The 17,315-nt window shown below is 38.7% G+C and overlaps 1 protein-coding gene across 1 annotated transcript in view; it reads left to right on the forward strand.

The window, feature by feature from the left end:
* The first annotated feature begins 4,148 nt into the window (after positions 1-4,148).
* Positions 4,149-17,315, forward strand: part of ppil2 (peptidylprolyl isomerase (cyclophilin)-like 2) — a 38,503-nt gene continuing 25,336 nt past the window's right edge. The window contains exons 1-9 of the mRNA XM_046841791.1: positions 4,149-4,307; positions 4,614-4,663; positions 6,846-6,891; positions 8,137-8,199; positions 8,800-8,851; positions 14,328-14,379; positions 14,490-14,581; positions 14,686-14,775; positions 16,358-16,433. Coding sequence (XP_046697747.1) covers positions 4,276-4,307; positions 4,614-4,663; positions 6,846-6,891; positions 8,137-8,199; positions 8,800-8,851; positions 14,328-14,379; positions 14,490-14,581; positions 14,686-14,775; positions 16,358-16,433 — 553 coding nt within the window. The 5' untranslated portion in view covers positions 4,149-4,275. The remainder of the gene's footprint in view (positions 4,308-4,613; positions 4,664-6,845; positions 6,892-8,136; positions 8,200-8,799; positions 8,852-14,327; positions 14,380-14,489; positions 14,582-14,685; positions 14,776-16,357; positions 16,434-17,315) is intronic.

A 17,315-nucleotide genomic window follows, 5' to 3' on the forward strand; every position in this document is an offset into this window, starting at 1 on the left:
AATTTGAACGTTTCGTGTTTAATTTACGTAATTTTAAGTTAGATTTCATTGGTGGACATTTTGTAATTAGGGACATTTTCCACACAGGTGACATTTATCCATCCATCCATCCATCCATCCATTTTCTACAGTATGTTTTATAACATGCACAAGGATGTTGGGAGCCTGGATCCAAGTAAAAAACGCACAAAGCGGGTTGCCAATCCATCTCAGTGCACAATTACACACACCCTAACACACCTATTCACACACTATAGAAATGCCAATCATTATTTCATTGTAAGATCTCAACCAACTTACAGCACACCTTAGGGCTGAAAGAGAAAACTGGATGACCTTGAATGAAACCCCTGAAGCACATGGAGAACATGGAAACTCTACACACACGAGGTACAGGGCAGACGTGCTCTCCTGTGAGCTTACAGGTGACTGGTTTTCAATGCACAGCTTATGATTATAGTGTTAATGATCCCCTTAATAGTCACACTTTTCAGTGCAAACGTTTTCATTGCGGTTTCATTGTATATAAAACATTTTTTAATGGGTGTGTATAAAAATATAACAAATAAAAAGCAGCTGTGTATTTTAATTTAACACACTTTCCAGTGGAAACCATTCGGTAAGGGTTTTAATAGGTAACAGGTGATGGTAATGGTATTTGTAGTGGAAACCATTATATTTTTTTTGGAATGGTTTCTTTAGTTCTTTCATCAGCAGAAATTCAGTATGTCCGTACTCAAGTCAACATGTTTACTTCAATTAAATATTGATCTAGATTATGGTATATATATATATATATATATATATATATATATATATATATATATATATATATATATATATATATATATACTTTTTATTTATTTGCTTTTTTATCCTTATATTCTATTTTTTTTTTTTATTTAGGTTGGACAGTCTCAAAAAGCATTACACCGCATGTGGAACTCTGTATAAACGTGTATGTGACAAATAAAATTAGAATTAGAATTTGATTTAAATTTGATTTGAATTTCGAATCATATTATGATAGTTATATTATGTTAAGACAATTACACCATTGAACTATGTTGCTGTTGTTGTTGTTGTTGTACGTGCATCGTTGGCTAATATTTTCATATATTTTCAAATCTTTAAAAAAAAAACATGCATCATAACAAACATATTTTTGCAATTAAAGTCACAATTTATTGAGTTGTTCACAGTTGTCATTTATTTTGATAGATTTGCAGTTTCATAATTATATATAATATATAATATATATATAATAATAATAATATTTTTTTTTAAGATGCAGAGATGCAAAAAAACTGGAAAAATTGGAAAAGACCGGAAAAAATTGGAAAAGCCTGCTATTGACTGCAGAGCATTGATAAATCCAATAGGGGGCAGAAGACAATTTTTTGCGGAACGTATTGAAAATGCGGGTGGTCTCAGAAACTCATTTATCAAATATGATATATTTAATTCATTTATATTTTTTACAGATATGTTATAGTAAAATCCTGTTGAAAATATGTGTATTAAATATGATACAGCAGGTATATAATGTAACTTAGTTTAGTCATCACTGAATTGCATTTCATGATGCAATCTGCATTATTCCTGCCACAATACCAAATACGTTCTTATTATTTATTAAACTAATTCAAAATTAAAATGTCATCTTAAAATAATTTTTTAACCAATTTCATACTAGTGGAAATGATATATTTTGATGTGATTTTTTTATACATCCAACCAAATGTTGTAGCTTGCTAATATTCGTCTTTTTTTTTTACAGTAAAAATTAAATGATCATAATCTGTATGTTATATTTACCTTTTTTTTTATAGAAGACATTCAGAATACACAAACAATAATTTTTTGTATGTATTGTAATATCTTTAGATGTCAAAAAAGAAGATGATGATGATGATGATGATGATGATGATGAGAAGTGGACATTTTAAATGTAATAATCAGTCTTCGTTTTTGTTATCTGTGGTCAGTAAATAGCCATAAGTGTCCAATGTATTAAATGTCTCTTTCAAACCAACTACCTGCATGTCTTCCCTCACCACATCCATAAACCTCCTCCTTGGTCTTCCTCTTTTCCTCCTTCCTGCTGTTTCCATCCTCAGCATTCTCCTACTGATATACCCCATGTCCCTCCTCTGCACATGTCCAAACCATCGACAACACAAAATATCATACAAAATGTCTGTAAAAAGGGGAAAGATATACAGTACAGACCAAAAGTTTGGACACACCTTCTCATTCAAAGAGTTTTCTTTATTTTCATGACTATGAAAATTGTAGAGTCACACTGAAGGCATCAAGGGCTATTTGACCAAGAAGGAGAGTGATGGGGTGCTGCGCCAGATGACCTGGCCTCCACAGTCACCGGACCTGAACCCAATCGAGATGGTTTAGGGGTGAGCTGGACCGCAGAGTGAAGGCAAAAGGGCCAACAAGTGCCAAGCATCTCTCGGGGAACTCCTTCAAGACTGTTGGAAGACCATTTCAGGTGACTACCTCTTGAAGCTCATCAAGAGAATGCCAAGAGTGTGCAAAGCAGTAATCAAAGCAAAAGGTGGCTACTTTGAAGAACCTAGAATATGACATTTTTCAGTTGTTTCACACGTTTTTGTTATGTATATAATTCCACATGTGTTAATTCATAGTTTTGATGCCTTCAGTGTGAATCTACAATTTTCATAGTCATGAAAATAAAGAAAACTCTTTGAATGAGAAGGTGTGTCCAAACTTTTGGTCTCTATTGTAAATAATTTTAGAGCAGAGATGCCCAGACTAGAGCTCGCAAACCAAAGTCGGCCCATGGTGACCTTTGATTTGGCCATTTTTCCCTGCCATATATATGAGATGAAGAAAAAGAGTAGGAAAAAAATGCCTTTTGGAAAAAAAAGAAATAAGGAGCAGCTTTATGTTTTTCATTAGAGCTCATTGAATAGTTGTATTAGGCATTGAACTTTATTATTCAATAAATTGATTAGTTTTTCATTGTACTATAGGTTTCACTGATCTAGAAATTTGATTATTACACCCTAATAGTCTGAAGGAGACGGTCTTTTCTCCCTGCTACAATCAGAGCTGCTCCCAGTGAACCAGTCACCAAAATAGACACTGTTATTGTGTTTAACTGTGCAATAATAACTATAGCAAAGTTTTTTATGCGAAAAATGTACAATAACAATAATTTTAAACCGTGCAATGTTACCTATGTGCAATATGTTTGATAGTGTAACTACTTATTTGTGGTCTCTTTTATTTTATATTTATACAATATATATGTATTATATATTTGTATATTGTTCACTGTGATGTATATACTGTATTATGCTTCTACTTTCTTTATATGTAGATGCCGCAAATATGTAAAAGCATAATACAGTATATACATCACAGTGTATAAATACAAAAGATAAAGAAAAATTATATATATATATATATATATATATATATATATATATATATATATATATATATATGCACATTTTTTTTCCTTTGCAGCTGTAACACAGAAATTCCCCCAATGTGTTACGAATAAAGGTTCATCTCTTAATCTCTATCTTTCTCTCATTATTTAAGCAGATGACAGCAATGTTTTATATTTTTTTATTTGTTCATTTATTTATTTATTTATTTATTTGTTTTAGAAATATTATGAAATTATAAGGGGAATGATAGCAATTTTAATCTGAATATAATAGATTTTGGTATAACACTGACGTAAATAATGATGTAACATTTTACTTTTGGTCATTAACCCTCAATCAAACGACGTTTTGGCCCTTCAGAGGAAAATGTTTAGGTATATCTACTCATTAACATGAGGGGAAAACACCTTCTATTACAAACCATTACAAAACCACCAGGAATCAATATACAATCTTCCCTTCATGCACTTTATTATTATTTGATGTCATTTTGCTAAATAATTGTATTCTCTCAAATGTCTCTTATCGTTTTCCTAATTATTCCTTCACGATTCTGGATAGATATTCAGTCCTGGTTTAGGAATGAAACAACAGTCCACCTTGTTTTAGGAAAGAACAACTTTCTTTATACTTTGATGAAAAAGAATTAAAAAAAAAATGAAGGTGATGAAGAAGAAGTAAAGGAGAACGAAGAACAACACGGCGCTGTTCCGCACGGACGTATTTAACCGTCGAACAGCTGGATAACGTTAGTTCCGGAAGTGGAGTGTTGTTGTTATAATTTTACGCAAAGGATTTGTGCATTAATTTGTTAGCTTTTGTGCGTATTGGTTTCAAAATGGGGAAACGACAACACCAAAAAGATAAGATGTAAGTCGAAAGCGAATGTTTTTGTTTTTACTGGTTTGCTTGCTCGGTTTTCTCTGAAGGGGAGCTAAATGCTAATGCGCTAGCTGTGCGTCACAGTGAGATTTTCTTCAAAAATCTTAATACAAATTAAAAAAGCTCCTTTTTTATAAGAGTTTAAATTATAATACAAGTTTATTGTGCAACAAAATGTAATAGGAAGTTGTGTTCGAACAGTGTTTTTATTGTCTATTTACTTTAGTAATAGAAGTTTAATTAAATACTGTAAATTAATTAATATGAACGTTACTTCCTGGTCTTCACTCTCAGGTACATCACATGTGCAGAGTACACGAATTTCTATGGAGGGAAGAGAGCAGGTATTCTTTCTTTTTTTTGATCTATCTATCTATCTATCTATCTATCTATCTATCTATCTATCTATCTCACAAAAGTGAGTGCACCCCTCATATTTCAGCAACCATTTTATTATATGTTCTCAAAGGACAATACTATAGAAATGAAACTTGGATATATTTTAGAGTCGTCAATGTGCAGCTTGTATGTATATTCCTCTAAAAAGAACTCAACATACAGCCATTATTTTCTTGGTGGCTGTTAACATGTGAAAACTGTGTCCAATGTGTCAATATTCTGTGTGAGCACCACTGTTATCTGATGCTGCATTAATCCTCCTGGGTGTGGAATTCATTAGAGCTGCACAGGTTGTTGCTGGGATCCTCTTCCACTCCGCCATAATGACATCATGGAGCTTATGGATGTCAGACAGATGGCGCTTCTTCACCTTCCGCTTGAGGAGCCCCAAAGGTGCTCAATATAGTTTGGGTCTGGAGACATACTTGGTCCCTCCATCATCTTCAGCTTCCTCAAAAAGGCAATTCTCATCTTGGTGGTGTGTTTGGGGTCGTTTTCATGTTGGAAAACTGCCGTTTGGCCCAGTTTCTGAAGGGAGGGCATCATGTTGTTCTTCAGAATGTCACAGTACATGTTGGAATCCAACATGTAAACTGAAGCTCCCCAGTACCACCAGCACTCATGCAGCCCCAGACCATGACGCTACCACCACCATGGTTGACTGTAGGCAAGACACAATTTTCTTGTTTCTCCTCACCAGGGCGTCACCACACATGCTGAACACCATTTGGGGCGAACAAGTTTATCTTAGTCTCACCAGACCACAGGACATGGTTCCAGAAATTCAGGCTCTTGTACAGGTCGTCTTCAGCAAACTGTTTGCAGGTTTTCTTGTCAGCAGCTTCAGAAGAGGCTCCTTCTGCGCTGACGGCCTGCAAAGCGACTTGTTGCAGTGTTTGGCGTACGGTCGGAACACTGACGAGCAGACCTTCCGCTTCTGCAACCTCTAAAGCAATGCTGCAGCACTCATGAGTCTGTTTTTTGAAGCAGCTTCTGCACCTGATGCACAGAATGAGGACTCAACTTCTTTGATGGACCCTTGCGAGTCCTGTTCCGAGTGGAAACCATCTTGAAAACCTCTGTATGACCCTGACCACTGTACTGTAACTTAGTTTCAGGGTAATACTGATCTTCTTATAGCCTCAGCATCTTTGTAGAGATCAACAATTCTAATTCTCAAATCCTCAGTGTTAATCATGAGGTGTCATGTTGAACATCCAGTGGTCAGTATGAGAGAATTGAACTCAAAACACCAAATTTGAACTGCTCTAATACAAGATACACAAATATGAATGGTTCTGTTAAGCAGACAAAAACATGAATAGGACATGTACAGCTGTTATCACTGAGGGTGTACTCACTTGTGTTGGCAGTTATTTAGACAATAATGGCTGTATGTTGAGTTATTTTTAGAGGACAATAAATCTGCTACACAAACTGCACATTGACTCCTCTAAGATATATCCAAGTTTTATTTCTATAGTATCCTCTCTTTAGAAGAGATACTAAAACAGTTGCTGAAAGGTGACGAACTTTTGTGAGATACTGCAGCTATCTATCCATTTGTTTCTTTCTGTCTGTCTATCTAGATGGCTATAGGCTATTTCATTTATTCCCTGGACAGTGACATTGCAACAGTTTATTTATTCTTGCAGTTGAAAATGTCAAAATTAAAACTAGGTCCATGTTGTTCATGATCTCTTAGACTTTGCTGTCAGAAATTAGTGTTAATTAAAAGCTGGATACTGATTAACAACTCGAGGATATCATATCTACCGTTATCTAGTCCTCATTTGCTCATATAATATCCTTCACTCTTCTGGTAAGATGTTCCACTAGATTTTGGCATGTGCTTATGGAGTTTTGTGGTGTGATGAAGGTGAGGAGGCCTGGGGTGCAGTCAATGTCCATTTTCATCCCAAAGGTGTTCAGTAGGATTGAGTTCAGAGAGCTATAGCGGGAGATCTTCCACTCCAACCCATGTACACTATATGTTTCGTGGAGTTGGCGTTGTGCACAGATGCTAGAACATGCCTCCAAGTTTGTGATAAAAGTTACAAATACTTTTATCTGTTTAGAAAAATAATAATTTGCATGTTGTATTTATTAATTTATTTATTTTTACAGAAATTCCCAAGTCCAATTTCAGGCGATTGCCCTTCGACCATTGCAGGTGAGTTTATTGGTGTGATGGGATTGTTGTTGTTGTTGTTGTTGTTATTGTTGTACAAAATGCACTTTAGACCTATCATGACATTTAGGTCCTATATGCAAATCGCAGATCTGATGCCAAATTTTGTCCATGTTTCCTGGAACCTCCTAATTTTATTATTATAACATAAGAGAAATGTAAAAGGTGAAAGTCTTTTTATTTGTGTAAATAACCTGGAAGACATGTAGAATGTGGTTATGGATATGAACACCTAGTCATTTCAAGGTTTTTAAAGCACATGCATGTTTTTTTGGTTTCTATGCAAAATACCAAGTAAAAGACAAAAACTCAAAACAAATTGGACAGCGAACAACTGGAGGAAGGTTTCGTGGAGTCCAAATATGACACTTTTGGCTCTAAGAGAGATGATGTTGAGATGAAGAGCAGACCGCCTCACGTCCACAGTCAAATTTGATGGTTGAACTTTAATGATTTGGGGATGTTTTTGAGCAGGGAACATTTGGAGGTGAATTCCAGGTGAAAGGAACCAACATGGCAACCATTCCATACTTTAACACCATGCAATTCCGTCTTGACTGTGGTTAATTGGAACCGACTGCACCATAGAAAAATGCGAAGCGCACGTAGGCTCTGTAAGCGCTATTTAAAGAGCATGTATCGTGGAATGGCATGCCCAGTCACCACACTTAAGTCCTCTAATAACTGCTCTGGCATGAACTGAATCACAAGAGAAGGAAAAAAAAAAACCCAGTGAAGAACATCTTTGGCAAATTTTATAAGACGCATGAAAACTATTACAGCTAAACTTTTGGAGAAACAAATTGTCCGGAATGCCAAGTGTGTGTACAGCCAGCATTCTTGCCAAGGGGAGATTTTGTGATGAAAATAATGAGGAAAAATCTGTACATTTTATATATTTATTTGGCCATTAATGACCCAGTGTGTTGCTTATAAACAAAAGTAACATGCGTGTGTCTCTCAAAAACTATAAAAGTCAAATGTAACGGTAAATGTAACAGTTTTCTATAGACCCCACTGAGCTAAATATATATAAAATATATAATATATAAAAAAAAATGCCCTCAGATGAAATCTACCTTAAAAAAAAGCATTAAAATGAGGGGAAAAAGGCTCAAGGAATTAACACCAACAGCTTCATTATTAGATTCGTAGCACATTAAAGAATTAATGGCTGTTTTTTTTTTATCTCAATGATTTTGATGTTGATGGTGTCCGTCTTTGCAGTTTGTCTCTCCAGCCGTTCGAGTATCCCATGTGTACCAGTGACGGTGTGGTGTTTGATCTCATGTAAGTATATCGGGCTCATGATAATTGTAATAGATAAGTGTTTGACTCATTAACATCATTCTATTGTTAGATCTGTGTGTTAAGAGTAATGTTAGAATTGATTAAGTAAAGTTTCTTGTGACAAAAATGATAATAACATCATAGGCAGAAAAAAATGATTTGTCTATATAATGTGACTGAAGGCCACTGATTCAACACTTAAAAGTAACACTACTTGTTAGCATCATTAGCTGTATAGCTTAAGGACAACATTAAAGAAGCTTTAATAATGATAATTAGAGGTCGTCCGATTAATCTGTTTTGCCGATCAGTTAATGGCTGGAATTATCGCAAACTGCAAAAGTCCATACTGATTGTTTGTCTGGCTTCTGGCGACCTCTCGAGGCGAATCACTAAAGCCACGTTCATCTTTAAATGTTGAATGCTCAAAAAGCACAATATTATGGTGTCCATAAATGTTTGTCCCTATATTGTGTAGTCTTTGTCTTATGATCCTGAAATACTTATTCACATCAGACCTAGTCGCTTCTAAACGTTTAGACCCCCAGCGTCTGTGTTGCTTAAATCTTATGAACTAAATCATCTGCTTTCCCTCTACAGGAGCATCGTTCCCTGGATTAAGAAGTTTGGAACGGACCCCATCTCCGGAGAGGTATGTTTTTCAAAAACAAAACAAAACAAAAAAAAAAAAAAAAAAAAAAACTCATTCTGTATCTCTGACATCGTTACATTTCATGAAATGCTGAAAAACAAATGATAGCCACGAGAGGGCGCTAGCTCCACCGAGCGAATGTCCAGGGAACCTGGAGATGAGCGGGGCGGAAGCAGGTTTATGTAACAGGAAGACGAGTGATGTGTTTTGAAGCACAATAGCGTCATGTGTGCCAGCTGTTGCACTTCATGTCTACGATCCTGAATCATGAGCTGGTTAACGTAGTCATGCTGGTACATCCTGTTTAATTCAGAGCATCTGTACACACACGCATTACTCCAATTAGTCATGAAAGGAATTTACCCCCTCTAGTAATAAACACACTCGCACAAAGTGAAATGTAATTAATATAAGCTAATGAGAACGATTTAAGAATTGAAAAGAAACTTTTCTATTGGTATCTTGCTAAACAGTAAAGCCATAGTGTCGCTCAGCTTCCCCAGATGCTTGTGTGAAGTAACTGGTGAGTGGAAATGGGCAGGTGACCAGGTTGTGGAAAATGTTGGAAAATACGCAGAATATATTCTGCTTTATTCTATTTATTGGAGCCAGTCATGGTTTTTGTTCCTGAACTTTCCATTCACAAAAAACTCTAAATCTGTAACAGTCAAACAAATGATTTCAAGTCAAGAACTCACACAGTGAAATCAGAACCCTGGTGCTACATAAAACAACATAGAGAGACTTAACATAAAGCTACACACAGAACACAGAGTTAAGGACTAAAGCAAGTGTCCTCGCCACATAAAGTGCATCGAGTGCAACCGAGTACAAACAGTGCAGACAACACAAGACCATGTCGCACAGATACACAAAACACAATCAGTAAACCCATTGTGTAATGTGTTCTACAGTACAATGTGCAAAAGAGAGAACTATAAACAAGAGTGTATTTGTAAACGTGAACACAATGTTGTGCGAAAACAGTGATAGCAGCAATCGAGGTGCAGAGCAGCATGTAAACAGTATATTAATATAATATGGATGGTGCTGAAGACATGGATGTGTACGAAGTGAAATTAATAATGAGTGTGTGTTAAGATCAGGTTGTAACAATTCAGTAACACACAGTTGAGTGTGTGTGTGTGTGTGTGTGTGTGTGTGTGTGTTTTTACTGTTCAGTTCTGTGTGTTGAGGAACCTAATGGTTTGAGGAAAAAACTGTTGCAAGTCTGGATGTGAGGCCCGAATGCTTTAGAACCTCTTTCCTGATGGTAGGAGAGTGAGGGGTGTGGGTGGGTGGCTTGAGGTCATCGGCAAAGCCAACAACGTGTGGTGTAAATGTTTTCGTGATCGAGGGGAGAGAGAGACTCCTATGATCTTCTGAGATGTCTTACGATCTGAGACGGTGCAGTTCCCCAACCTTGCAGTGATGCAGCTGCTCAGGATGTTCTCGACGGTCCCTCTCTAGAACATGGTTAGGATGGGGGAGGGAGATGGGCTTTCCTCAGCCTTCTCAGGAAGTAGAGGTGGTGATGAAGCTGGTGTGAAGTGACCAGGTGAAGTTCTTCGCCAGATGAACACACAGGAATTTGGTGCTCTTAACTATCTCCACAGAGGATCCATTGATGATCAGTGGAGAATGTCCGCTCTGTGCTCTCCTAAAGTCAACAACCACCTTTTCGTTTTGTCAACGATCAGACACAGGTTGTTGGCTCCACACCAGGCTGTTAACTGTTGCACCTCCTCTCTGTATGCTGACTCGTCATTCCTGCTGATGTGGTTCGAGCTGTGCATTGCTACACAGTCATGAGTCAGCAGAGTGAACAGCAGTGGGCTGAGCACACAGCCCTGAGGGGCCCCAGTGCTCAGTGTGGTGGTGCTGGAGATGCTGTTCCCGATCCGGATTGACTGATGTCTCCCAGTCAGGAAGTCCAGGACCCAGTTGCAGAGGGAGGTGATCAGACCCAGTAGGCTCAGTTTCTCAATCAGGTGCTGAGGGATGATTGTGATGATTCGTACGTATGTGTCCTTATTGTCCAGGTGGGTGAGGGCCAGATGGAGGGTTGTGGAGATGGCATTGTCCGTGGAACGGTTTGGACGAGAAGCAAACAGCATAGGGTCCAGTGTGGGTGGTAGCTGGGTCTTGATGTGCCTCATGGCGAGCCTCTCGAAAAACTTCATCACTATGGATGCGAGTGCAGAAGGACGATAGTCATTGAGGCAGGAGATTGGACACTTCTTTGCCACTGGGACGATGGTCGTTTTCTTGAAGCACATAGGAACAAAGGTGCTCCTCAGGGAGAGGTGGAAGAAGTCGGTGAAGACTGCTAGCTGTTCTGCGCATTACCTGAGCACTCTGCCTCGAATGTTGTCTGGTCCAGCAGACCTCTGTAGGATAACACTGCATAGAGTTTTCCTCACGATATACAGAGCAACTGGTCGCTGGAAGGAGGGGTGGTCTTCCTCACCACCATGTTGTTCTGCACCTCAAACCAGGCATAGAATTTGTTCAGTGCACCTGGGGAGGGAGGGTATTATACATTTATTTATTTATTTATTTTAACCCATCAATTTATTGAACACTGAGTATGTTTGGGTTTGCCACGTGTTACACATTTGTTTGTGTCGGTCAGGAGGTTTCTCTACATGTCCACAAGGTTTCTCTACATGTCTAGGCATGCCTTTGTTACCCTGTGTGTGTGTGTGTGTGTGTGTGTGTGTGTGTGTGTGTGTGTGTGTGTGTACAGCTGGGCCGTCCCGACAGGAACATTCCTGATTGATCAGTCGAGGGTGTGAGAGAGGGATTTGAAGCAGCAGTCTGGTCTTAAGGACAGGAACATGTCTGGACTTGTCTCACACAGTTTGCACACAAACGCACAGTTAAAAAAATAGAAGAATAGAAGAAAAAAGTTGAAAAACCATGTTCTTTTAGATCTTTCCTCATGCAATGTTTTTCAGCATCATATTTCAGCGGTGTAGTAGTATAGACTGAAATAGTTTGAATTTCGGTAGCTGATCTGTGTAAGCAGAGAGTATCTGAGGAGACGAGAGCTGGACAATGTAAAGGACTTAAGCAGTTATCAGGATTGCTTTGTGTTGCAGTGATTGGGGGCGAGAGCTTTTTTTTATCACTCCATCTTGGACTCATCAAGTAACAGAAGTAAAACAAAAAGGCCAAATAATTGTGCCACTCAGGAGTACATACGAGGTGGTATTAAAAAGTTGCGAGACTAACGTTGCTAACTGGTGCTCTTCTGACCACGTCTGCGATTTCATCATCATCATCATTTCTTCGGAAGCTTACCTGTATGAGCTGAGAGTACATATGAGGAGTCAAGAAAGCTGGATAGTAGTGTAAAGGACTAAAGTGCCGCCGCATCGCTTTTTTTTCCCCCAAATTGAATTGAAGCAAAGGATTTGTTTAAGAACCTTGAACAAAAAACCCCAAACAGTTAATGTTTGGGTTTTACACAAGTGTTACACAAGCACAAAGTCTAACTTGAGATGATTAAGAGTTGGCTTTTCGCATCAGAAGTCGCAGTGTCACGCACATCAACAGGAAATGATGTCACACAGCGTATTCTGCAGATCGCTGTGCTTCTGCTGCAGCGTTCTTATTCAGGGATCGTCTCAGATGCCCATCACAAGCTAATAAGCTCTCATTTCCCATCTCTTGGTGTGCTCTCATTCCATTTTCCAAACATTACATCACCAGCATTTAAGTGATGTCAGAGGATCGAGGGACGAGAGCTTTCATATCAGATGCGCTATCGACTCGGAGCGGATGCAATTAGCTGGAAATCTATTAGGGGCAGAACGACGATGGGATGTCACTTCACGGGCGCTTCGTTCTCGTGTTACACTGACGTTCTCTGGGCAAAAAAAAAAAAAAAAGAAAGAAACCACTGTTGCAGGACACTCAAGATGGTTCACTCCAACCCATTTTTTAAAGCATATCTTAATGAAGCTGGCATTGTGCACAGGAGCAGTGCTATGCTGGAACAGGTTTGGGCCTTCTGGTTGAAGTGTGAAGGGAAACTTTCCTGTTTTCCAAAGACGTCCTATACAATTGTGTGCCTCCAACTTCTGTGGTAAAACACTTTGGTGAAAGAATCTCATGTGGCTGGAAACGTCAGGTTTCCCCAATATTTTTGTCCATAAAGTGTACAAAGAGACTCTTGAATAAAATTAAGCTCACCTGCATTGCTGATCTCAGTAAATAATTTTCTTTTTACGGAGACTCTCATTCATTCCGCTGCACTGCAACATCTTCGAAATCCTTTCAAGTTAAATATCAGCTGTCGCCGAGTCAAGCAGCCACTTCACTAGTAGGAGACATTAATTAAGCAGTAGGGCAGAGATCATTAAGCATGCGAAATAATTCTTTTTATTTCCAAACTACAGCAGTAGTCGAGATTTATGCCAAGCACACAATCGTCGATTGCGAATGCGAAATATTCAAAGACGAATCCATGATCTACATCACTTAATGTCGTGTCCGTTATCTACAAAAAAAAGCAGCTGTCGGAGCTAAAAAATGACCCGCTCTATAATTTATAATTGCGCAAGTGTTGTAGGGAATAGGGAATTTTCTTCCCAATTTAGTCTTGGCTAATACCCATGTTGCCAGCTCTTCTCATGAGATATTTTGATTCCCGTGATTGATAGGTGGGAAGAAAGCATGCCATCACTCACTCTAAAAAAGAGAACATGGTACTTTAGCCCTCTCTGACTCTGGTATTTCAGTTGGCTATCCAAGTGAGAAGTTGGCAGTTGTGTGTAGTTTTTCAGGTCATAGGAGGACATTGTTATTGCTAGTGCAGATTAGGGTTGAGAAATTCAAGGAATTTAAGACTGCAAACTTTCCATGGTGATAAACGGGAATATGTGGTGCTTTTTACTGTCTGTACTGGCAGATCCTTTATCTTTTCTACTTGGCGTTTTTTAAAACTGGAAATAAAGTAGTGAATGAAAAGCTTGTCTCATGTGTGCGAGATGGTATCAACTAGTTTCAAGACTAGTTTTGTAACACACCAGCAGATGGCAGCACAAGGCTGCATGCGCAGTCACAGGGAGCTCCGACCTTAAATCGGTGTGCCTAAAGACATCGTCCTGTCACCGAGCTCGCCTCACACATGAGCTTGTCACTGGAGACAATAAAATCTCACTTCCACGCATTGACTACAAACTCAATAGTTAGCGAAACGGCGACGGAGGGTCTGCTACTGTCTTCCAGTCTACAGTTTTCACCGTCTCTAAATCGGGACCTTTTCCCAATGTATCGTCGTATCCTGAGCTTCTAAACTCGACGTTAGCGATCTAATAATGAAGCCGAGCGTATAAATGAGCTGTCGGCCCGCGAGTCGGAGTTAATGAGCTGAAAACAACGGCGGCCACATTCACAAGTATTGAATGATGATCTGTTTACCCAAACTCTGTCCCTCTCTCGATCACCTCTTCTCTTCTGTTTCTAGAAACTCGAGGCCAAGTCCCTCATCAAGCTCAACATGAGCAAGAACAGTGAAGGTGGGATAGATTTTCCTGAGAAAGATATAAAAAATAATTGACTAATCTAAGAAAATGTATGAAATATCAATTTCATTTGTGTGTGTGTGTGTGTGTGTGTGTGTTTTCAGGGAAATACCACTGCCCCGTCCTGTACAATGTCTTCACTAACAATTCACACATCGTAGCCAACAAAGTCACAGGCAATGTCTTCTCGTATGAGGTGTGTTACTGTGACAAGGAAATGGCTCTGTGTGTGTGTGTGTGTGTGTGTGTGTGTGTGTGTGTGTGTGTGTGTGTGTGTTTAATCCTGTGTGTGTCCTCCAGGCTGTAGAGCAGCTCAACATCAAGACAAAGAATTTCAAAGACCTGCTGACTGATGAGCCTTTTACTCGCCAGGACATCATCACATTGCAGGTGGGCATTCGTGTGTGTGTGTGTGTGTGTGTGTGTGTGTGTGTGTGTGTGTGTGTGTGTGTGTGTGTTCACACCATATGTGTGTATATATAGTAAGTTATTTTTATAGTGTGTAGTTTTGGCACTGCATGCAGGTTTTCTACACACAGTAGTCTCTCAAGTTGAAACCAAACTGATGGTGCGAAAAACAAAAAACATCCAAATGGAACACCCAATCCAGAGGACAGAGAAAAAGTGTTAGACTGGTTTTGGCTGACAGGAAGTGTATAGTAACTTAAATAACAACTCTGTATGACCAGAAAAGAACGCACAGAATTATGCATAATAAGGTGGATTGGATTTCACTCATGGGATGGGTATTGTTTACATTTTATCGATACAGATACAGACACCAATACTGCTACTGATACCTGTACTGAGGGCTGAGCAATATGGGGTTTAATGGGTTGGAGCTGGTGATGGAGTGAAGGAGACTGGATCATGTGAAGCTCGGGTTCATTCTGACCGAGTGCCGACACTGATAGAAGAATGGGTTTAGGACTTTGGGGTTCAGGAGGGTGAATGCCATAGTCTGTTAATAGGTTCGGGTGTTATTTTGGGATTGGGAAAAATGTGGCCTTTTATTGTGAGAACGGGGGTTTATTCTGGAAAAAAGTGTGTGTGTGTGTGTGTGTGTGAGTGTGTGGGGAATGATGCTGATTAGTGCCCGGCTGGAGTCATGTTTCACTGTTTGACCTGTTTGGCTCTGATTCACTGATTGTTGGGTTGCTGTGTGTGTGTGTCTGTGTGTGTGTCTGTGTGTGTGCGCGCGGATAAAAAGACATGACAGGGGTTTGACTATTTGTGTTCCTGGACAAGCGCCCAAACTCTCCAGTCAGCTGTATCACATTCCCATCACACTCATGCCCACAGCCAAAACTGATTTGTCCCACTGATACCCTCACTGCTCTTTTGCTACTGTACTGTGTGTGTGTGTGTGTGTGTGTGTGTGTGTGTGTGTGTGTGTGTGTGTGTGTGTGTATAAGATTGTGTACATGTACACTATATGGACAAAAGTATTCAGACACCTGACTTTCTGTTGAGGTGCAAAAACCAGCTTTATGAATATATGCTTTACACAAGTTTGGAGTGGAAGATCTCCTGCTATTAAACTCCAACCCTATTAAACTAAGATCTGAAACGCTGACTGCACCCCAGGCCTCCTCACCTACATCACTACCTGACTTTACTAACACCCTTATGAATGGATGAGCACACAAACGCACTAGAACATCTTCCCAGAAGAGTGGAGGTTATTATAACTGCTAACGGGGACTAAATGTGCAATGGGATGTTCACAAAGCGCAAACCTATAATAATGAAGTGTCCACAAACTTTTGTTCAAGTAGCGTGTTTGTGTATATACCCTAAGCACACACAGTTTAATATGTGTATATAGTATATTTCTATGAAACTAAATAAAAGTGGCTGACGCAGACCTGTGTAAATATTAGCCAAGATGTTTGCCTTATGGGGAAAAAGGAAAAAAAAAAAGCTAAAATGTACACAAAATCTTGAAAAAGTGACCCCCTTCTTTTTCCAGGACCCGACAAATCTGGATAAATTCAACGTCTCAAATTTTTTCCACGTGAAAAACAACATGAAGGTTTTGGATCCAGGTGAGTTTTGCTGTGAATTTGATAATGGCTTCACCCTGTGTCTTATTCCTTACGCCTTTTTTCTGTAATTAAAAAAATAAATATCTGTTTATCTCCAGGTTCTGGTTTTATGATTGAGGCCTCTATTTCCATTTGGCGAGACTTTAACTTCACTTCATTTCACTGTCAAATCTCTCACTTTTACTACTTCGCATTCAAAAATCGGTCATTCCTTTTTATTTATGAACATAAAAACCTAACTGGTCGAACACGCAGCAATCAACCAATCAGGGTCGAGCGTGCGCTCTGTTTTGAACCTGTTTTGATTGCCGCTTGGTGTTGCTACTGATCACCAACATACAGTTCAGCATCAATTCAACAGCAAGCAGAACATTTAGAGAAGAATAAATGATGAAGAAACTCCAGACTCGAACTCGCCACATCACACGTGACCTCATTTGCACAAATTTTTTACATTTTATTATTTATTTATTTATTTAATTTATTTTTTTAAGTAGTTGAAAAGAAGGTTTTATGTAATAAAATAATAATTCGAACTCTAATAATTTAAGACTCTAATGTGACTCTCAGCAGAACAATCTGAGTCACATTTGAGTCTTTTCACATAAACTTTGTTATGAAAGAGTCTTGATAGAAATCATCATAGGAACATTATAGCCATAATAAATCTTAAGATTCTTAAGTACATTTGAGGCATTAAAAGGCTTTTGTATTTTTACTCGTTTATTTTACCGAGTGGATCTCTATTTTAACTCGACATGGTTTGTGCACTTTTGTCCACCACTGGTGCCATCTCCCTATTCATCTATCCATCCATATATCTATCTATGTCTAGAAAAAGGAAAAAATATTGGCACAGGTGGAAATAACCGCTTCAAACAC

The sequence above is a fragment of the Silurus meridionalis genome, chromosome 27, assembly GCF_014805685.1.
Source record: "Silurus meridionalis isolate SWU-2019-XX chromosome 27, ASM1480568v1, whole genome shotgun sequence".
Lineage (NCBI taxonomy): Eukaryota > Metazoa > Chordata > Actinopteri > Siluriformes > Siluridae > Silurus > Silurus meridionalis.